General features: G+C 39.8%; 1 protein-coding gene across 5 annotated transcripts in view; it reads right to left on the minus strand.

Moving 5' to 3' along the window:
- The window catches only part of kif21a (kinesin family member 21A), a 67,282-nt gene that overhangs the window by 6,973 nt on the left and 37,148 nt on the right, over nucleotides 1-23,161 (minus strand). Inside the window, exons 11-32 of one of the 5 annotated variants that reach the window (XM_044357897.1) lie at nucleotides 21,818-22,021; nucleotides 19,770-19,857; nucleotides 19,234-19,348; nucleotides 17,856-18,044; nucleotides 17,076-17,275; nucleotides 16,730-16,837; nucleotides 16,524-16,592; nucleotides 16,111-16,250; nucleotides 15,540-15,684; nucleotides 14,121-14,315; nucleotides 13,866-13,967; nucleotides 13,115-13,280; nucleotides 12,440-12,460; nucleotides 11,597-11,654; nucleotides 10,943-10,997; nucleotides 10,640-10,842; nucleotides 9,868-9,975; nucleotides 7,308-7,439; nucleotides 4,184-4,255; nucleotides 3,077-3,213; nucleotides 2,380-2,554; nucleotides 1,962-2,126 (exon numbers count right to left, since the gene is read on the minus strand). In XM_044357897.1, coding sequence (XP_044213832.1) covers nucleotides 1,962-2,126; nucleotides 2,380-2,554; nucleotides 3,077-3,213; nucleotides 4,184-4,255; nucleotides 7,308-7,439; nucleotides 9,868-9,975; nucleotides 10,640-10,842; nucleotides 10,943-10,997; nucleotides 11,597-11,654; nucleotides 12,440-12,460; nucleotides 13,115-13,280; nucleotides 13,866-13,967; nucleotides 14,121-14,315; nucleotides 15,540-15,684; nucleotides 16,111-16,250; nucleotides 16,524-16,592; nucleotides 16,730-16,837; nucleotides 17,076-17,275; nucleotides 17,856-18,044; nucleotides 19,234-19,348; nucleotides 19,770-19,857; nucleotides 21,818-22,021 — 2,847 coding nt within the window. Of the gene's footprint in view, nucleotides 1-1,961; nucleotides 2,127-2,379; nucleotides 2,555-3,076; nucleotides 3,214-4,183; nucleotides 4,256-7,307; nucleotides 7,440-9,867; nucleotides 9,988-10,639; nucleotides 10,843-10,942; nucleotides 10,998-11,596; nucleotides 11,655-12,439; nucleotides 12,461-13,114; nucleotides 13,281-13,865; nucleotides 13,968-14,120; nucleotides 14,316-15,539; nucleotides 15,685-16,110; nucleotides 16,251-16,523; nucleotides 16,593-16,729; nucleotides 16,838-17,075; nucleotides 17,276-17,855; nucleotides 18,045-19,233; nucleotides 19,349-19,769; nucleotides 19,858-21,817; nucleotides 22,022-23,161 lie in introns of all 5 variants that reach the window. The other 4 variants (XM_044357896.1, XM_044357898.1, XM_044357899.1 and 1 more) reach the window with 4 other exon arrangements.

Raw genomic sequence — 23,161 nt, forward strand, 5'->3', positions numbered from 1 at the left:
CACAAAAGTCATCGGCCTCATCCGAGACGGCGAGGAGTCTGCATACAGACGAGAGGTCCAACAGCTGGGCATGTGGTGCAGTCACAACAACCTGGAGCTGAACACGCTCACTGTGGAGATGACACTGGACTTCAGGGGGAGCCCCCCATGACTGTCCCCCATCACCATACTCAACAGCACTAGCCCCTTCTACACAGCCTGGTCAAGGTGAGAATGCTGCGCCTTTATTCTGTCTCATTGTTCTGTATAAAAGGTTCGGACATAGAATGGGGAGGCAGAGTTGCTCTGCCAATAAGCCGGCTATGAAGGTAGTAACAGAGCTGGATTGATGTCTGTGTAAAAGAGAGAGCCGGCATGGCGGGACAGGGAGCTGATGCTGTCATGTTTCACGTCACGCCTCTGAATCCAGAACGCTGGCATGCTATGTAAAAGCACACACAAGGACGCTTTGTTTGGTTGAGGGTAAAAAAAAAGCAAATGCGGCTTAATGATGGATCTTCTTTACAACTATAAAACAGCCTACTGTGTCTGCTGTGAAATCCTTCAGGTTTCTGGGATCTACAATCTCCTAGGGCCTGAAGTGGGAGTCCAACATCAACAAAGTCATCAAAAAGGCCCAGCAGAGGATATACTTCCTGCACCAGCTCTGGAAATACAACGTGCCTCAGGAGCTGCTGACTCAGTTCTACACTGCAGTCATTGAATCTGTTCTTTACGCTTCCATCATCGTTTGCTTTGGATCGGCCACCAAACAGGACAGGAACAGACTACAACAGACATCTCAGGTCTGCAGAAAAGATCGTCGGTGCCAACCTGCCCACCATCCAGGATCTGTACACCTCCAGAGTCAGGAAACAGGCAGGAAAAATCACTGCAGACCCCTCACACCCTGCATATAACCTGTTCCAACTTCTCCCCTGTGGTAGGCGCTACAGAACACTGTACACCAAAACCACCAGACACAGGAACAGTTTCTCCCCCCTCGCCGCCACACTTATGAACAGTTAACTGTTTTTCTAACTGAGGAAAACACAGAGGGAATGATCGCATGGACTTAATTGTTAAGTGGATGAACAAAGTTTCTGAATGAAGTTTGCAGGACTCTGTCTCAGCGCAAATAATAGTGTGTTCCTGCAGGTCATGTTGTTTCAAAGTTATTTTAATCATCCAGACTGCCAGTTATCAATTTTTTATTATCCAAGAGGAGCAAAGAGGCAATTTATCAAAACTGATGGATGACAGCAATGGATACCTTCAGGTGTTTATACTGAAATGAGTCTTCCAAGTGGGCAGCAAAAATAAATTGGGCTATGAATAACTAAACTAATCTGTGTTATGCATCTGAAAATAGTAAGGTTGGATCAGAAGGAGAGAATCAGAATGGCAGGGGATGAATGCAGACTGAGAGCATTAGTTCATATAATATTTATAGATATTTTGATTAAAAAAAAAGATGTTTTTCATTTGTAATTTTCATTATCATGTATGGCTATTGTCTTTGATTTCTTTGACTTTTGAAGTGAGACTATAGAAAAAGTGAATGCTTTTGTATTTTACAAATAGTGCTGACTTTGAAATATAATATATATTAATGATATTGAATTTTCTCAAAAGATTCCCAATTGGAGACAGTAATCACCTATTTTCTGTTATATCTCTCTGAGATCAGTCAGATGTCACATTAGCAGCTTTGTGAGACGGTAATGTTTATGAACTGAAGTGTTGGACAGGTGGAAAGCTCGACTTACTGGTGTCACTGTATGAAGTGTGAAATAAAGGGATCACCAAAATCTTCATCAAATTCATCTTCTAGAGACCATCACCATGTCTGTACCAAATTTCAAAATATTCACTCTGCACCACTCGGACTCACATTGCCACCCCTAAAGTCATGCTGCTCAAGAGCTCAAGTATGACTGTTTGTGACCATTTCTTCTTTTTAGTTAAACTTAACTGCTCACCTTCGTAGATCCCAGACTCTGACTGAGTTTCCGGCAGCAGCGTACAGAACCGTCCCGTTGGGGTTGAGAGCGATCTGGTTGATCTGGTTCTCTCCTGCTGGGATGGTGACCGTCCGGCTGGTGGTAGACGCACAGATGTCGCCAACATTAACCTGACCAGAGGACCTGCAGACACACGGAGGCAACATCTAAATAAATCTACAGCTGGCATCTTAGAACTCTAAAGGAAAACAGGTTTCCCAAATTCACTTGTACATCACATTTATGTAATTCTGAGTCAGGGTCTATTAATTAATAAAGGCCTCTGTGGTTTACTTGTGTTCTTGTCAAGTCAAGAAATCCTGGTAAAACTGATGTATAAACACAATCTCTTCAGCTGCTAAAGATCGGGCAGAACCATTGAGACAGTCACACTCACGTTAGCGTTCGGATACATTTGGCCGAGTCCCGGATGTCCCAGACTTTAATATAGGAGGTGGAGATGGTGAAGACCAAACTGGAGCTGTAGCGGACTGACACCACGTTGTTGGGGTGACCTGCCAGGGACATTATCTCCTGACCCGTCACCAGGTTCCACACCTTACAGGTCCGGTCTGCAAGAAGACACATAGTCTGTCAGTCTGTCTGCGCTCTGTCAACACTATTTCAACAGAGTACAGCTCAAAATCCAGACTGATTTTATACAACTATTCCCAATAACAAGGACAAAAATCAAATAAAAGTACCCAGAGAGAGAAGTTACTTTATAAGTTAAAAATGAAGAAAGCAGGTTGGGAATAAATGAGAGATTCGATCTACCTGATTGCCTCCATTTTTATCTCAATTTATTATGTTTAAAAGCTCCTTCCTCCTTAGAGTTTTACTGCAGGTACCCAGTGTCAATTTATTTCATTACCTCATTTATTCTCCTGTTCCACATATTGTGTATGACAGTCCTAATGAATCCCTGTCAGGTTTTATTTGCTGTTATAGAACAGCATATCAAAATGTAATAAATTACCAAGGAGGCATGTGAGGAATATCAATGACGAGGGAGTAAAGACCGAGAGAGAGCCACAGAGAAAGAGTGATGAGGTGAGGGAATGATGGAGGGAAGGAGGATTGTGGGTAATGACCTTTGGATCCGGTAAAGAGAAGGTCATCGGTGCAGTCGACACAGAGAACAGCTTTACTGTGTCCCTCCGCCACGTGGACGCACTGTAACGTTGCTGAGCGACTGCTCTTAGTGGATGGCACTGGGTTAATGACGCCCCTGGAAAACACACACATATATCACTATCAATAGCTGCAGTATGGATGTAACCCTGTCCAATAATCTGAACAAACAAGAGCAACACAGATATTAATCACACCGACAGAACCAGTGTCATGCACAGCATGCAGCTCTCGTGGCTGATTAGCACAGTGCTGCATATCAAAAATAGAAAGATGATAACAGTCCACAGAAAAGTGATGAGACAGCTGTGAACAGAATCACCCTTACTGTGCTGAAGAAAAAGAAAAAGCCAAGTATCCAAAAATACCCCCTGTACCGTGAGAAGCTTCTCTTCTCCAGCCGGTAACAGAAAAAAACATCCAAGGAGACAAAGACAGACGATCATTGGAAACCAGCAGTGCCGGATCATCAGGGACCGCAAGTTCAACAGCATCACAGGAACCCAGATCGATACAAATTGAACTATTCCCGTGTTGACAAATTGGCATCTGATAGCGTAATTGAACAATCGCTACTCTCAAACAGTCGTAGCTATCAGTATCAGTGGAGCCGCAGGGAGAGTTGATGGTGTACCACAGATCCAGATGTCAATACTCAGGAGTTGTGAATGATTGAGGTTTAAAAGGCCGGTAGTGTCAAAAGTAAAAGCCTCACTGAAATAAGAAAAGGCTAATGAACAGAGAGGATCATTGAGTATATAGTACTGATCCCAGAGAGGATATTCATTCATTGTTTTTAACCACAGTAACCAGCCATGTCTGGTTAATTAAAGTGTCTTGCACAAGGACACTGCGGCATCATGGGATGAAACCCCTGGGACGCTCCGTTACAGGACAGTCTGATGAACTGCTTTGCTGTCCAACAATCATGTTCAATCAAACAGTGTGGGTCATGATAATGAAAGGATGAGATCTACACCATGTGACTAAAGATTCACCTTTGCCCTGCACCCCAAATAGGTGAAATCTTAGTGAGCCATGAGACAAATAAAAAAAGGAAGTTGTACTTGGGTGGATCGGAGAGAGGAGGGGAAACAGAACGGAGGATGTTGGAGGACAGGTGGAGGCATCCATCCATCCTGGAGGGCAAGAGCATTAATTGTCCACTGATTAAACTATTCCCTATTTTATACACTGTTCCTTATTTTTTACTAATTAAACCATAATATTCAGTAGCTTAACTTCAACAAGAGCAAAGTATCTCAAAGACATAATACTTGATGTAGTCTGACTAAACCTCACTCCTAGTATGTGATGAATTTAAAAAGGACCATACCACTGGTTTTCCACATTTTAGCTTCAAATCATGTACATTTTGCGTTACTGCCGGCCATCTTCCAAAGCATACAGTACCTTACATTTATCTTCTATTATTTCCACAACTAGATAATTTCAGCTTACTCCAGAAGAGTATAAAAGTTCACTTGCAAATATTTACAATTTGCTTGAAATACAGTATGTTTTCATTACATTTAGTTAGATTTATCTCTCTCTGTATGTTCTGTTGTTGCCACATGGTTATAAATGTGCAAGTGGAGCTCTGTTTTTTTTTTTTGTTTTGTTCTTGGAAATGCTCGCCTGGTTTCTGAGCATTTCCACGCTCACACATTTAAGAGCTGGCTGCCAAAAACCACAGATTTCAGAAGCTTGGTTTCAATTTAAGAATCCAAACCAGAGAGCAAACAATAAGAAAACATGGAAGTAATGAAAAAGATTATTGGAATTTGATTGTTTCTTGGGTTACAAATGGATGCCCCCCGAAGCAGCCAACATTTAAATACTTGAATGCACCAATAAAGAAACATTCAAAACAAATCTTTCAGACTCCAGCTGCATTACAGCACAATATTTGAAACTAACCAAACAACAAAAACAAAAATTAACAAAATGCTCACCCTGAAGGATTACCTATTGTCAGCAAGTCTTAAGACAGAAAGTTGATTTGTTATTAAATTCATTACATTTGAAGTGAATGGAATGAAAATGGAGAGAGAGTAACGGCCACATACTTACTCCAAAGCCGCAATTTAAACTTTAATTAAAATGGATAATGTTTCAATTTAAGTCTGTTCAAAATGTTTTTATAATGAATCCCACATCCATGTCCAAATTGGATTAAAATGTTGTCTATTTGAATTAAAATTGTGTCTCTCATTGGTGCTGTCTTTTAATAGCCCTGCACCTACATGATGTGTGTATAATTAAACCCCTTCTACTGTATGCTTTACAAAATGGTCAGTTGTAATGTGTGTTTAATGAGCCAAAACATTCAGTACAACTAGTATGGTCCTTTAAAATGGTTTGGTCCACTCTGTACCAACATAATTAAGATTAAAAAAGACTGAATGACCTAAACTATAAAATAATAATCAAAATAATAACAACACTACCTAGAAAAAGTTAGTTATTTTATTATGACACGGCAACATTACACTCCAAAATCCCAAAATGTTCTTCGTGTTTGCCTCTTGTCTACATTAACCTACCTGAGCTTCCTTTGATAAACTAACAATTGAAAATTAAAAAGAGACCATTGCCAAAATGAAGAACTCCACCTGCTCTCTTAATGTCATTTCTACCCACTTCCTTAAAGAAACCTTTGTGATAACCTGTCCATTTCTGGTGAATTAATTCAACTCCTCACTTTCATCTGGCCTTGTTCCTGATTGTTTTAAAAAACAGCGGGACAACCTCTCCTTAAAAAACCGGTAATTTCTTTCATGAATGGTAATGGTCTCTTCCAGCCGGGTTTTAGGGCAGGTCATAGCACAGCAACCGCACTCCTCAGGGTTTTTAATGATCTTCTCTTAGCAGCTGACTGTGGTCAACACACTGTATTACTCCTGTTGGATCTGTCTGCAGCTTTTGACACTGTTGATCTTGGAATTTAAATGAATGTCTTAAAAATTGGGTGGGCATTTCAAGTTTGGTTTTAGATTGGTTCTGTGAAGGTCATTCTGTGTGGAAATTGGGAATTATCAATCAGCTTCAGTAATGCTAAAATATAGAGTTCCACAGGGATCCGTTCTTGGGCCCTTACTATTTTCCATTAACATGCTACCACTTAGTCATATTATTAAAAAACAAAATATCAGTTACCATTTCTATGCCGATGATACACAATTATATCTCTCCTTTGAAACTAATGACACCAATCAACTGGATTGTGTCAAATTTTCTAAAGTTAAACTAAGAAAAATCCAAGATTATTATCACAGGTCCAGAATCATCATGGACTCACATTTCCTCCCATCTTGGTCCTCTATCATCTAACATTACTAATTATTGCAGAAACGTTGATGTTATCTTTGATAACCACCTCAACTTCAACCAGCATATTAAGTCTGTTCTCCAATCATGTTTTTTCCAATTAAGATATTTTAAAAAATCTGGTCATTTTTATCTGCCCAGAACTTAGAAACAATAATTCATGCATTCATTTCATGCAATGCACTCTTCTCATGCCTCACACAACTTAAACATCAATAAACTTCAACTGATTCAAACTCCCGCAGCCAGACTCATAACCAGGTCCAACAGGAGAGAACACATCACATCACATTTTAAAATCACTTCATTGGCTCCCAGCCCGTTTTAGAGTGGATTTTGAAATTTTAATGATCACTTCTAAGGCTCATAGACGGTTAGCTCCAGAATATATACAGCTGACCTCCTGAACTGAATTTATTCCTGGTCATTCCACGGTCAAACCTTAAAACTAAAGGAGACCAGATGTTTTCTGTTTGGGCCCTTCAGTTGTGGAAGCTCACACATTGTCTTTTAAGTCAATTTTAAAAACTTTAGACTTGCTTTTTTATTGATTTTACTTTACTTTAGTATCTTTTGTTGTTTATTATCATAATTTTTTAACTGTTTGCTTACTATCTTTTTAATTATATGTAAAGCACTTTGTAACTTGTTTTGTAAGGCGCTATATAGATAAAAGGTATTATTATTATTATTATTATTATACATTGACTGGAAATATCTAATTTGGGAATTGGCCAGCATGTCAAACCTGACAGATTTTGGAGTGTAACGTGTGTCGCTTCTCAGCTTTATCATCTTTCCCTGACTCTAATCTGACTCTCTGACAGGATCATGTCAATTTTACTTATCTCCGGTCCTTACTTATCCTGCAGGGCGTTTGCAGTACGCCCCAGATACCCTGTCATACGGCTAAACACGCCGATGTGGTTACTGGGACGAGCGGTAGGGGAGAGAGGAAATGGTATGCTGCTCCTCAGGTTCCTGATGACTGGGCTGTGAATGAAGACAGTAGGGCTGCCAGTTAAGCTGCGGCATAATTAAAGTGTGTGCTAAGCTGTTTATACACTACAGGCAGAAGTGTGGGAGGACTGCATGAAGACAGAAGGGAGATGCATATGCTGCATTTACGTCATATAGGATCAACTGTCAGGATAGTTTGACAGGAAAACGTTCACATGTTCAGACTTCTCTGCAGCCATCAAGATAGCATTATTCTAGCTTTCTGCACACTGTAGTTTACAGCCAGCTATCTTTAGAACGATGTATCAGTTTGTAGTTATGTCAGGCAAATATTAATCTGTCAAGATGGCAGTCAGTCATTTCTGCCTCACCAGAGCTTCAAAAATACATTTCTTTTGTGCGTTTTACAACCATTAATGTTTTACTATTTTTAAAGTGTTTTAATTTAAAGGCATAATATAGCACAGGGATTTTGGTAGCCTGGTTTCAGAGGAGAGTTTCAGTGAAAGGCTTTTCACCATGACAAGACAAGAAAACACTATTGAGCAAACACTCCAATTTTGGGTACATAATTAATGTAAAGAGAACAAAATACTGGCATAATGCACCTGATATCAAAGTATCTTCTATCAGCAGCTTAAATCTAATAATAGCCAGGCTAGTGTGAGGCTGTAATGCTACAACACACGAGAAAACAACATTTTTGGATGGATGAAAAATGAAAACATTACTTGCACATAACTTGGCTTAGACTGATTTATCAGTTTGTTGGTATTTCAGACCAATAACGACTTGTCAAGATATCTTTTAGCCAACTCCTGTCTCACTAGGACTTCACAAGACATTTGTTTGCAAAATTTTTGTGTAATTGAATAATTTATTAAATCATTAAATGACATTTCCCATAAACCATTAATTGAGAAGTAAATGATTATTATTTTTATTATTTTTCATTTTAAGGCTTAACATATCCCAGAGTTTCAATGAGTCGATGGAGAGTCTTAATGTCGGCTAATCTGCTAAAGACACTTTGTTTTTAGTCTTTTCTCCATGACAAGAAAAAAAAAATCTGTGGAACTACTGTAACTTTTGGTTTGAATATAATTTCAAGACAAAACAAATACTAACACAATGCATTTCATATCAACCGATCTTCACCAGCTTAAGTCTAACTATAGCTAAGATAGTTTGAGGCTGTAATGGTCGTTACACACCAGAAAAAGTTTGACGCTGTAGCCTAAAAAGTTTAGTGGTTAAAATTCAGTTCCGGTCAGGAACTTTTGTTGGTTATCATTTATTTCTTTCTTCATGATTCCTGTCTGTCTGTTTAAATAATCTTTAAAGAGTGATGGCAACAATCCTGTTCTGCAATCATAAAATGCCATCAAATAAAAATAATTCATTTTGTTTGTTGTACACAATTAATAAATCACTCTCATTAATCAGATCATAAGTCAGACAATCTGGATTTCCCCTTTTTTCCAGTTGAGAAAGTAGCATCTACTGACGTTTCTACATGTGACATGAATGCAGCAATATTTTGTTTTCTCTCATATGCACCACACTCACCCACAGACACTGTCAATGTGTATTATAAGTGCATCATGAAAGTGAGTGTTGTTTCAAGTGAGCAAACCCATAATGTGCACAAAGAACAGAGAAAAACATGTGCATGACATACCAATAAAATCTAAAAAAAAACTTAAATATTATTAGACTTCTGGAGTAACTGTTGCTGACAATATTATTCATTAAAACTAACATAAGATTAACTAATCTATTCTAGTATAAATCTGAGAGAAGATGAATGAGAGCAGATTTTCGGAACCATCTGAGAAGTCGTCCTGTTTGGAAAAGGGCAGGCACTTTCAAAAAATACTTGGCAGGTGATTGGATGAATCATCTGTCTATCACCGTCTATCACGGGCTTCTCGCTGTCATCACTAAACCACGCCTGTAGCTGCCGGTAGTTCTAGGAAGCCGATCGGTCAAGCGCATAACTTGAAGCCTGACAAGATGGATTCTCGCGTGATCTTGTGATCTCGCAAATCCAGTTGCCTCGCAAGGAAAAAGGAATTTACTGAGAAGACAAGAAGAGGAAAAAGGCCAGTGATTTCCTAAATATGTGAAATGCTAATCATAACTAGATCAGCAGCAGAGGGATTGATAAGCAAGTTGAACACTGAATTTGAGTCAAAAACAGGAGTGAAAAAAAGATAAATATCACTACCATTATGGCTCAAAGAGACATAATTTCCAGGTTAGGAAGGAAAAACATGACTTTAAATTCAGTGTAGAACTTGGCGGGTCAGAAGTTATCGCACCAGGCAGAGAGCAGTTTTGATTTGGATGAAACCACATGCTTCTCCAAAGCAGGAAACCGAGAAAAAGGAGTATTAGTAGAGTTGAAGTGAAGTTTTTTTTCGGCTTTGCAGCCACAGTGTTGGCAACGGGCTCTTACTGTTTAATCTCCTTGACCTTTGCCCTTTCAGCTGCTGCCTTGTCATAGGTCTTCCTGCGAGAGAGCGGTGAAGGCTCCGGTGCTCGCTTTTCCACCCCTGACGGAGTTCTGGAGCCAGAACTGATCATTCAGTTTGATACAGTTATCCACAAACAACACAAAGACAGTATAGAAAAAAAAAAAAAAATGAAACAACCGAAAGATGTGAAATCAACACGAAATAATGGCAACAATGAGGAGATGAGCATGCAGTACACACAGAAACACAGTTACCTGATATTTTAAGTCCCAAAACAGTGGTGGTTCTTCGCCAAGCCCATGTTTAATTAATGACGACACTGTAGACTTTGTGCTATACTACAGCACCCCAAAATATAACTCCACTACTGTATTTACTGATTGCCATAAAAGTCACAAAGTACTTAAGTTTGAAGCATGGTCTTTCACAAGCCAGTTAAAGCGGTCTGGTTAGTATATTTGCTTGCTTCAGTGTGTAACTCAGCCGTCATAAGGAATTAGAGTGGCGGTTTTTGCAGGGCACAGTAAATAAATAAGCCATACATATGTTAATATTTGCTCCTTTCGACATGCTTTTACCTCGAAGGACTTATCAGTTGGAGGAAGGTATGGCAATTTGATGTCAGGAGGCTAAGGAATAAAAACGTCAAATAAACTAAATAAAGCAGAGGGAGGTAGCAGCAACTTCAAACATGCAGGAAGGGAGGAAATAGCAATTAATGTGTTATCAAAAGAGTGCCGGGCCTGGACTTACATGCTGCCCATTTTAGAGGAAAAGCCAGGAGAGAGAGCTGTGTAGTCCCTGACTGATGAGCCTGACGAGTCCATGTCTCCTCCCCCATCTGGTGTTTCAGCTAACGGCAACATCGGGCCAGAGAAGTCTGCGGTGGGCGCGTCGGGGGCGGAGTCAGTGTTTGCGTACAGTAACTCCATCTGAGTGGTGGTCCTCCTACGAGCCTGTAGAGCACAGATAAGTGGAAATTAGACAGGAAGTAATTGGGTAAACGCTGGAGTTTATTATGCAGGAAATGATGCATAAACACAATAAACAAAATACCTTATTCCTTGTTTTGGTCTCTCCACAGAGTTTCATGAGATCTGATGCCAAGGTGCTGCATGAGGAAATACATGAGTTTTATAGAAATGAGTATTAATATAAATAAAACCTTCTGTAAAATTAAATTAATTAATGAAACATAAATGTATAATATAGGAAATAAAAATTTAACATAATAATAAAATCACAGCATTAACACAACAACATAATATACATTAAACACATTTTTAAGAACACAATATAACATAAAAATGAACATAAAGATACAGTTTAACAAAACACAATAAAACATCAATATACATAACTAGGCATAAACATATCACATAAACATATAACAGAAACACAACATAACACAAACACCACAAAACATAAACACAACATAAACTAGAGCTGCAACTATTAGTCAATAAATCGATTAGTTGATCGACAGAAAATTAATCGCCAACTTCACTGATAATCGACTACTTGTTTTGAGTCATTTTAAAATAAAAAAATAGCTTCTCAAATGTGAATATTTTCTGGTTTATTTAATCCTCTATCATGGTAAACTGAATATCACTAGCATAGCATAGCATAGCATAGCATAGCATAGCATAGCATAGCATAGCATAGCATAGCATAGCACAACACAACAGAAACATAACATAAACTTACTTTCCCTCTGCAGAAGGGCTCTGGGCAGATTCATCACTGCTGCTATCATCCCCACTTCCTGTCAAATAGGATCAATAAGTGATATTAAATTAGTAAAAACCTTTTTGACTGAAAGACTGAGATGACAACTTAATGTCTCTATAAAATGTTTTCTAGTGAGTACACCTCGCCTGACACTAAATAATATACTCTCTTACACAACTATATTCTTTTTTTTAAGTTACTAGTTACTAACTAGTTGCTCAAAATGGATTTAGGAAGGATGAACGAGGGAAGCAGATGAGGGCGATGTCAGCGCAGCGCCATGCCGTTTCATCGACAACAGAAACTCGGTCCTCACGTAGCTCAATGGGTTCAGATGGATTGAAAAGGTGAGAGGTCAGAGGTCAGAGAGCGGCCAGGTGGGGAAGGGTTATAAAAAGAGGTGTGTGGGTGGGTTCAGGTGAAGGCAAAAGACCCAACATGAGACGTAAAGGTTGTAAAGTGTGAGGAATAATTAGTCTGTTGCTCCTGTGGGGGTCAGCTGACCTACAGGGACTATCAGAGTCACGTTATCCACGTTTGTATGGTTCCTCTGGAAGGGTCTGGGATTAGCAGGGTGCTAAAGCATGGAGGCTGTAGCACATGGTGAGCTGCGAGGAGGAGGACGAGGAGGAGGAGGAGGAGGAGGAAAAGTGTCTCCAGATGAGGGGCAACGGGGGGAATCAACAGACAGATGGAGGGAAGCCTGGTTGCATTGCACCTCATGCACCTGTTCATGTTATGTTTAGTTAGTTTCAAAGTGCAAAGGGAAGGAACCATGCATTCATAACACAGATATGAGTCTAAGATGGTTTCACTTACCAGCCGGGATGTTACCTAGCTCTGTAAAAACATAAAAAAAAAACAAAAAAAGAAAAGGAAAACGTGGGGGAACAGAAAAAAGGCAATGCACAAATCAAAACCACAGTCCCCCGAAATTCTAAAAAACAAAAAAAAATAATAAAGTGCAACTACTGTAAACAGAACATCCTACTGAACAGAGGCTGGCAACAATACACACCATTTACAATACTAAAGAATCTAATGGTTGTAAAATTAGGTAGTTCTGTAATCGGAGGTTTTCACACATTTATAGGGATTTATGTTTTAGGAAATTTGGTCAAATATGATCTTAGTAGCAGACATTTAAAAGTTTTTAGGCCAGCTTATATTCAGCAGCAGGCGACAGGCAAAGAGTCTCTCAACAGGCCCAATCATGCAACTGACCAGTAACCCAGTCCACTTCCTGAGAGGCCAGATATTTAGATTTACTCTTTTCACAGAATTAATTCATGACAACGTTGAGAAATCATCATCATCATCATCATCATCATCATCATCCCTGGATTAAATCAGAAGTTTCAGTTCAAATTCAAACTTGACGTAATATTAAAGACTCTTTCAGGAGGTGGGCCGGGTTAAACCAGAAGGGTCTGGTCCGTGTTTTGGGTCCTCATCTCCACTGCTGGTCTCAGCACATACAGACGCTGTCGTTACCTTGCAGAGCGTTTCCCAGCAGGGCGTCCAGCTCCGGGTTGAACTCTGCCTTCTCCTTCAGCATGTGAAAGAGCAGCTGGTTCTGTGTGGCGCTGGTGATCTCCGTCTGCTTCAGCCGGCCCTCCATCACCTTCACCTGAGACTCCTTCTGGGCCGCCTGCAGACCCTGAAGACATCAGACAGCAGAGTATTTGTTCTCACTCATACAGATTTCATACAGTATGCAGCAGTCTAGATATCATAATGACATATATTACAATATGAAACTTTACTTTGCCTTCATAACTACATATACATGATTGATTTTATTTGAAGCTGATATTTTTTGTACTTATTGCAATTAACTAACTTTAAAGACTACATTAAATGGAGCCTATAAATATAATAAAACCTTCCTGCACAAGTGAAAAAACCTCTATCAATAAGGCCAACACATTTTTTTTTCAGCAATCCCTCTGCTGAACCCCAAAAATGCAGTTTCATGGGACCTTAAAGGATTGATCTGAACGTCAGAACCAGAATCAGAAACAAGTAGGTTTGCACATGCAAGGAATTTGCCTTGGTGTTGTGGTGCATAACAATCAAAATATACAACTGCCTATATATAAAGTAAGAGAAAAAAATACAAGTACAATACAAAGTAAAATATGCAATAAAAAAGTAAAATATATGAATATATTCTAAAATGAAAATAGCTATGAAAAAGAACGTTTTTTCCTGATAGACATCTTGTCATTATCAGTGCTGGTACCTTGTTTATAGCCATTGACATGAAGTGATCCAGCAGGAAACGAGCCTCTGCCAGGGTGCAGGAACTAATCACAGCAGAGACGTCCACTGTGTCGCCGTCCTCCTGGAAACAAAACACGGTGAAGGATAATTCATATAACTTCCTAAATGCTCTCCAACTTTTCTCTATCCATTTAACTGAACACATGCACGTCAGCAAGCCAGTACAGCTTAACCTTTAGGCTACCAATCCCCAAAGTCATCCGGCTTTCCTCACCTTTGTCTCCTCCATCTGCATGATGTTGGCCTGACAGTCTGCGATGCTGTCATTAATGTAGTCAATGTTGGCTGTTAATGCGTCCACTTCCTCGTTCAGGGGAAGCATCGCCTTCTCTGCTTCTGGTCCTTCTCTGTCCAGCCGTTCCCTCTTCCTGATGACCTTCTCCTTACGCTTAGTCAGCTCCTCCCGTTGCTTTAAAAAGGCAGAGAGGACAGGAAATTATTATATATTGATTTGTTAGACCGCAGATGTAGGTTTTGACAGATGTATCTGTGGAATAATCTCTGATTGTTGTTATAAATGTTGCAGCAGCACAAAAACGGAAAACGCAGAGAAAGCAGTGCTTTAGATCATTTTGAAAAATGAGAAGCAGGAAGTAGCAGATTCACTCATACAGGTTACGACGGGTTCAGGGTTTCCACAAAGCCCGGTGGCAACGTGGATTTAAAAAAAAAAAAAAAAAGTATTTTAAGATGTTTTGTGAACTCAAATGTGTTACACAAGCAGCATCGCTCCTTTATGGAACAGCTCAGTGCGTAATGAGTGTGCGGCGCACGAGAGAGAGAGAGAGAGCGTGTGTGTGTGTGACGATGAGGCTGCCTCTACCGGAGCGACCTGCCTACCATCCGAGATCAGCCTGAGCAGGCGGAGAGCAGGAGAGTTTCTGCCGAAAACAAGCACCGAGGCCCGGGGAGACATGAGAGCAGCTGCTCGCTGACAGCTACGTGTGTTTACAGCAGAGAGCAGGAGGGAGGACAGACGTCTCACTGCGTCTCACCTCCCCACCCCCCCGCCGGGACTAACGACTTTACTGGCGGAAACCCTGAGGTTGTTTTTACAACCCACTGATGATGATGATGATGATGATGATGATGAATCATGCAACAACAAGATGATGTAGCAGTAATTGCGACTCCCTTAAAGGTCAGGATTTGATAACCTTTCACTTCTTAGTGTCTACACAGCTTGTGATGAATCTATCTGGCCCCAAAAAGCACAAATCAACTGAAGTTTCTGTCCACAGTGACAACTAGAAACACTAGACAACTTTCTTATTCTAGACTATTTTGATTCAGCAGAGAATTTAGGGCACAATAACAAACGCTGACTTATGCACTTACAGCTGGGCTCACCAGGAAAACTCAACTGTACAGAAAGTTTGTTACTGTAAGCTAAGTGTCATTTATAGAGTTACATTCATTACAACCTCACAGATGCAAAGTCCAACAAGTCTTTGACTGTTGACCACTGAAGCTCTTTTAAAGTAGGGTGATGGTTCAGTGTTACTTGCTGGAACAGTACTGATGTTGGAGATGATTCCCAGCTAGTCGAATTATTCAACCCTCCTGGACCGTTGCAACCAACATCTGTAAAACCATATAATACAACTTTACAGGTGCTGCTGGAGGATTTTACCTTGAGGAGGCGGTTCATGTCAGCCTCCATGTTGGAGATGGTCATCCTCTGCATGATGACGTCGGTTATCCGTCGTTCGAGAGTCTGCCATTTATTACGGGCGATTCTGGTGGAGTAAATTCCTACTGTACGCCTGTAGGAAGACCTGCACACACACACACACACACACACACACACACACAGAGCGTCAGTCAATTATAGTATTTGATTGACTGAATGTATTGAACACTTTTACAATATATGCACATTCAGGGATGTTGTAAATAAACTCATAAACCTGTTCCAGAGCCGGTGCAGAATTATGTAATTAAATCCATCATAATAATGGAAAAAACTCAGTTTTATGTTACACTTTAAGTGAATTAATGGATGTTTCTTCCAGGATCACTTACTATGATGCAGCAGGTGTTCAGTGTATTGCTTACTTCCACATACAGTATTTGTTGTAAGGATAAAACCTGGCCTATTTTCACTCCAAAAATATCTATATTTAGCAGCTTTCCTCATCTGTCTCTCTGGGAACTAAATGAATGTGCGTCCAAAAAAAACACCTGCGCACACACAAACTCACCGAGTGCCGTTCGGAGCAGCGTTGCCGGAGGAGTACATGCGTCCCGAGGGAGGACGGTGAGGAGAGTCCTGGCTCAGGTCTGGGAGTTTCCTGATGATCTTCCCTGAGGTGGGCCTGACCTGCCTCCTCAGAGCTGTTACCTGACAAACACACGGCAAACAGAAAATAGGTGAACACTACAAGCATTTCTACATACATATAATTCATAAACCTTTACAGGCATAAAGTGAAACTAGTGAGTTAGCAGGACCTATGAGGGTCCAGGGGAGGATTTAAATACCTTGATTTTTTTTTGCATCTCAATCACAACCATGAATAAACAACAACAACACAACAAAATACAACCCAAAATGATGATGATGATGCACCTTTTCTGTTGGTAAATGTCAGGAATGTGTGCAGAAGTTGCTCACCTCTTCAGTCTTTCTTCTCAGAATAAGCTCCTGCTGCCTTTTCTGAGCCTCCAGTAACTTCAGTTGGTGCTGAAGATGTAAACACAATTACAGTATCAACAACATTAGTTAAAATAAAAGGGACTGAAACACTGGGCCCAGATTGATGGAGGAGATGTAATTAGTGGATTAGTGAAGCGGGTACAGAGCACGTCCCCGTCACTAACCTCTTGCTTGCGCTGGTCTTTCTTCAAGGTAGCGATTTCTCTGTTTCTGCGAGACTCGTTCATCCTGTTCTTCTCCTGCTGCTCCTTCATCTGCTTCATGAGACGAACCTGAGATGATCAGATTAAACAGACAATACGTTCATATCAAATACACGTATATAATAAAGTTGTAGCATCAAAAGCCATTATTATCTCGCCAATGTTCCATAAGATTTATGAGATCTTTTTGATTTATAGTATGACACATTTATTCTCTTGTCCTCCATATTTACTTAAAAATAACAGAATAGGCCTTAAGAGAGTAACTGCATTCACAAGAAGAGGTCTACAGTGTTTCCAAATATACCTTCGTCTTTTTCATTTCCGCCACGTCCATCTGAAGTTTTTTCAGCTGTCTCTCGTACTGTGATTGATTCTTCAGCAGGCGGGCGTGCTCCCTCTGAGCAGACTGGAGCTTCTGAAGCTCCTTGTTCATGATGCTCAGCTTCTTCTCGTATTCAGTCTTGATCTTGCGAGCTTTGTCCTCGGTGCCACTTTCCACAGAGCCTGAAAATACATATGCAACATAAAAATGATGGAGAGACGGTCTTTTAAAAAAAGAACCAGTATTCAATATTGCAGTAAGAAGCATCACACGGTAAAGAAATAATAAAATATCTTCTGTCACGGTTAATACAGTCCTTGATCTTCAGTTATTTTCTAATTTAGAGAAGCTCAAAACTCCTCCATGCTTTTAAAAATCTCTCAGCTTTGATCCATTATGATGATAGACTTACATGTAGCTGTCATTATTTGGCTGCTGGTAGAAAGAATTCACAAGTGACTTTAAATGATTTTCTGAAGTACATAAAGTTTGGATTGTTCAGCAGCAGGGATCAAACGTGCAGGGTGGAATATAAACTCTTATAAATACAGGTATGACGAGCAGGAAGTCAAATAGACTTCACTTTGAGACTGAAATAAACTGATCAAAGGCACAGACATTAAAAACCAAGCCCACGTATGCCTTTCGGTGGATGTTTTTGTCCAAACTGTCTCACCATAAGTAGAATAATTATGTACAGTCTGTTCTTTCCACTGAGAGATACATGACTCCCCCTGCTGGCGAACACCATCCATGACTTACTCATGTTCTGGAGGACACGGTCCCTCTCCAGCTGGGTGTCCCTGATCTTGCACTGCAGCATCATCAGCTTCTGTTCGTACTGCTGTTTGAGCGTGTGCAGGCGCCGCTGGCTGTTCTCCAGCTCGTCGATCAGCTTCTGCTTGATGGCGATCTCACAGGTGATGTTGGCCAGATCTGCCTGGAAGTTCTCTGTCGGACACAGAATCAAATCAGATAAAAAGTTCACATTCGCAGTGACACCGCAGTCACAAACCTGCAGTATTTCTTGTTTCTGGTGTAAGAGCACCCTTTCTTACTTAAAGAATGCTTTTCTCTCATTATCAGGCACAAATGCTCTATAAACATGAGTTGATGGTTGTTTCTTCAGACTGAATAAAGAAGGGAATTAGGACTGATTTTAATTTGAATTGCCAAACGGACGTTTCGGGCCAGGCGCCGTTCCTCAGCGTGTATACTGGTGATCAACACAATCCAAAACAGGTGGACTTAATTATAGACATCCACAACTGACACGACAAGTTCATCCCGGCAGAGAGAGCTACACATATGAGTCATCATAATAACAAAATAATAAATTGAAATAAAAATGTACTTATGTCCAGCTCATCAGGAGACAAACAAAAAACAAACAAAAGAACATAAAATACACCAAACTAATAAACTAGATGAATCAAATAAAATGAAACAAAATGAAATGAAATGCAAACACCTCAATCATGTAACAGATTCTTCATGTAAGGTGTGCTGTCCTAATTCCCTTCTTTATTCAATTTTAATATTTCAAGGATTCAGCACCAGCCTTTTTTGATTGTGAGTTGAGCGTGTTGTACTATATAATTCTCAGATTGAATGCAATCTGTGTGAACTGCCCCTGCTCTGTTGCAATTTAACAGTTAACAATTCTCAGGTAGCACAAAGTGTTTACGTCCTTTTATTTCAGTCTTGAATCAACGTTTAGGTCGTTTCCACCAACAGCACCCAGTGATCTGTCACCAAGGATGTATTAATCTGTAACAGTCTTATCAGTTAAATCCTCCTATGCAAATAGCACCGTGCTCCTCCACCTCCATGACTGACTTCAGACCACCTTGGGGATCTACATCACTGATAGGACCATCGTATCCAGACCACCCCCCCAATCCAGCTGCTCCTTTGTCTCATGTTACACCCCCTTCTTTGACTCTTAGGAAGTATTCTTGCATCTTACATGCATCTTAAGCAATACAGTCACAAGTTGTCATCTCTACAGGCAGGGATGTGCTGTGTAAAACTGGGCCGACAGTGACTGAACAGCTCCCACATGTGGTGGATCTGCAGGCTGCTAAACGAGTGCATGAGTGAGTCAGAGAGAGAAGAGAGCAGACGCGGCTCCTCGAACCTTTTTCATCCGACTCAGAGTCGGAATCGTCAGAGCTCTCCTCTACATCCATCTCCTCTTCCTCCTCCTCCTCGTCTTCTTCTGCCTCCTCGTGGTCGCTGCCCTCTTGGACCTCCTACAAGATATCACAAACAATTCAATATATGATGGAGCTTTAGGTAAAGCTTTAATTTACAGGTCTTTACTTTTCAGGAATTTCCTGGAATGGAAATGTAATTTGGGATTTATAAGAAAAATAGTGTTCAGCTGGTAAACTTAGTAAATTTAAATCATAAATAATAAATTTGTCCAAAGGCAAGAACAAAACTCATCATATCTAAACAACAGTTTCAAAATATAAATGCATAATGAAGGAATATTAACCTTGGTTTAAATTAATTCCAAAGAAATTCCTCATTTCTCTATAATTTGTACCAAATTACATTGTTATTTCCAGGAAATCTCCTAAGACCAGTAACATAAAGGGTTAACAAGCTTTTAAATGATTTTCAGTGTTGAGTCAGTGTACGTATGAAACAAGATACGGTCAATCTCACCATCTCTGCGTCCTCGTTGACTCGCTCGGCCATTTCCTTCTCGGTGCCCTTTTCTTGCTCGTTGTCAGGAACTTCCTCCTTGCTGGCGCTGAAAGATTCAGAAACGGATGAGAGTCAAAGACGTCATCTATCAGCCGTCACTTGTCACCATGTTAAAAAGGAACACATGAATATTTCCTGAGCAGAACACATGCACGTGGATCGCATGTGCATCTTCACAGGTACTGTAACACATCATATTTCTACTGCAAAAACCATCTGTGGGTAATAAGGACATTTTTTCATTCTTTTAGTTGGATCTGCACAATTTTTTTTAAATGACACATACAAAGCACAGTTGTCATTACATGATTCCACTGTCTTTTAGGCAAATAAGCTTTTTGATGAACTTGATGAAACTACTTGGTGTTCAGTTTACTGTGATATATTTGTAGACGATGTATATGTTTTATTATAAAGATAATGTTGTTTGCGTGTACTGTAATAGATGCAGAGAGAGTCTATAAAGTTGAATACAGAGATTGTGGCACCACATTTGTGTTGCTCACGAGCTTGTTTGTGAAAAAGACAGTGTGTTTGTTTAACAAAGGAGAGAGGAATCTCATCAGTCTAGCAAAAGCAAGAAAACAAAAGAGAAAGCATGGAGGGAATTTGCAAAGCAATAAAAAACAATAGAAAAAAGAAAAAAAAAGATATTTTTGAACCAAATCTATGAAGCAAATCTGTTGGATAAATATTTTATCCAATCATAGAGGGTTAGTGATGTTTTAGGTTGTGTTTTACACAAAACCATCTGACTAGGCTGACTGAAAAAAAATAAAGATTAATGAACAGAAAAGAAAAAAAAGGTGTTGATCATCCAACGTTACATTGTATTAATGCATTTTACACAAATGCTGATTAATACAGTCTGTCATAAATGAAAGAGGATCATATTCTACCAGTGAGATCAACACTTTCAAACCATTTAAGGAAGTTTCAAACCTTTAACAATAATAATCTGAATGTTTTCATACACTATGCTGGAGTGTTATGAACCATGAATCACTTTCTAGTTACAAGCTGTCTTGAATATTTATTACAAAGTCAGAAAAAACAAAACAAAAAAAAGATGCAGTAGAAAGCAGGGTTGTAGCATGATGAGTCAATGGAAGAGTTAAGGGGAACACACAGCTCTAAAAGAAAGATTTAAAAGGCATATTCTAATGTATTATAATGATTTTTATGGCAGTAAAGAGCAGCTATATCAGACTGTTTCACTCCAGGTGGGGGGAAACCTGCTGAAAATAAACAAATTAATAAAAAAAATAAAGGTGCATTAGGGGAAGCAAAGGATGGGGAATGGCAACAGGAGGGTGGAAGCTCTGACAAACCTGGCGTCCTCAACCTCTTCCACCACCTCCTGCCTTTCCTCCCTCTCTCTCTCCTCCAACAGCTGCTGGAGTCTTCAGGGAGGGGTGAAGGGTCAAACGAGAGAAGGGAGCAAGAGATGAACGGAGGAAGGAAGAATGGAGGGAAGAATGGTCAGAGGAAGCTCTGCACTGTAAAATCCCATCTTTTATCCCCCTTAAAAGTGCCACTTCAGCACATCTCTGACCATTTCCAACCTGGAGCCTTTGATCAGCTGTTCATGCTGTTGTAGATTTCTCATCAGGAATTATTCCTTGCGGTTGAATTCTTGTGTCTATCAAAATAACTTTGATCTCCATTAAACACATTTCAAATGATTGCCTGATTTTTTTTCACATCTACAAATATACTCAATAAAAAACGTCTGCACTCGGTGTACAAATCGTGACTACAAGCCTTTTAATTTGCATGTTCCTATTGTCCCGAATGTTAAATTGTTTCTAATTAAAGTCTACAACAATAAAAGCATAAAAAAAAGGCAAGCTTTGGGATAAAAAGAAGTGCTGATCCAGTCTGAAACTTATTCAGATGCGAGCACTAAAGCTGCTAAATATGCAACAACACATAACAGCCAATCCTAGATCAAATGTTTGGTCCATGACAAATAATCCAGGTCGTCTACAACACTCTCGTTATACCTTTTCTTTTTCTTTTTTTCTCGTTTCTTCAGTTTCTCCAGGTCTTTCTTGGCGAGCTCGATGATGTCGGAGGTCTCTTTCTCGGGGGCCAGCAGCGGCGTGGAGAAGGACCCGGGTCCTCCGTAGAACGACTGACGGTTGGAGGCGCGGGACAGATTCTTCCTCAGGTTCTCGTTCACGGCCTCGCTCTCCAGGAGTTTGGCTCTGAGGAGAAAATCCAGAGACACAGATATCAGACTCAGAGTAAACAGGATATACGTTGAATGCTTTGAAAGTATTTTTTTGTGTTCAGTGTGGCAAGTCTTAGGGAGATATCCAAGAGTATATTCCAAAAACTTATTTTCCATCTTTGTATTATTTCCAGGCCTTCTGTGCCTTCCTTCCACACTCACTAGAGCTGCAATTAACTCCATTAACTGATTAGTTGTTTGGTCAAAATGTCAGAAAACAGTGAACACGCCTCACATCAGCCACTGCATTCATACACTTTCAAACATCACTGACTTTCACACTTTATTGCATTTATTATTGTTTCTTGCATTAATACATTTCAGTTTGTTTAGTGCTAAGTTCAGTGTGCGTCTCCCTCCTTTGTTGTGGCCCTCGAGCTGGTCATAACATAAAGTTTTGAATAAAGTTTTTTTTGTATAGTATAGTCTCAGTTTTCTTTAAGATAGAATATTATAATGGTATTGTAACTGAGCTTCCTGGGTTCACTTAACTGTATAAACTTAATAAGGAAACAATAAACCGGATGATAACTCCAAATTTCTACATTTTAACATTGTTATTTAATTAAAACATTTTTTTGTTTATTTAGAACATTTTGTTGTAACAGCACAGAAAATAAAACCTCTCCCTACCTCCCTCTCCCCTCCCAAACAACGAGGAGTTGAATCTCACTCCTACCATCCATCCCTACTGGCTCTCTTACAGTCAAGATGGTGGCAAAAATAACAGTAACAGGGATATTATTCATCTCGTATCATGCCTAACTTTAGTGGATCATACCATATCAGGCATAGAATTGATCTGCAGATGCTCCAGTTTAAGATGAGTCCAAACTTTTCTATGGATGTCAGTTTTTGAGCCACAATAAAGGCCAAAATGTGGCCTGCAACAAACTAGATAAGACTTTTAGCCTTGCCTCTTGCCAGAAATGCCTGTTGCTACGTCACACATATCATAAAATGGTGAGGACTGATGAAAAGATGAAAGTCTAAGCTTTAGTCTAAGGCTCATAAGGTATCGTGTTATAAAATAGGTTTTTAAAAACTGTTAATCACTGCAACCACCAGAGGTTCTTGAGCAAACAGTCATGACTGAGCACAAAAAACATTATGC

Source organism: Thunnus albacares, chromosome 7 (genome assembly GCF_914725855.1).
Source record: "Thunnus albacares chromosome 7, fThuAlb1.1, whole genome shotgun sequence".
NCBI classification, from domain to species: domain Eukaryota; kingdom Metazoa; phylum Chordata; class Actinopteri; order Scombriformes; family Scombridae; genus Thunnus; species Thunnus albacares.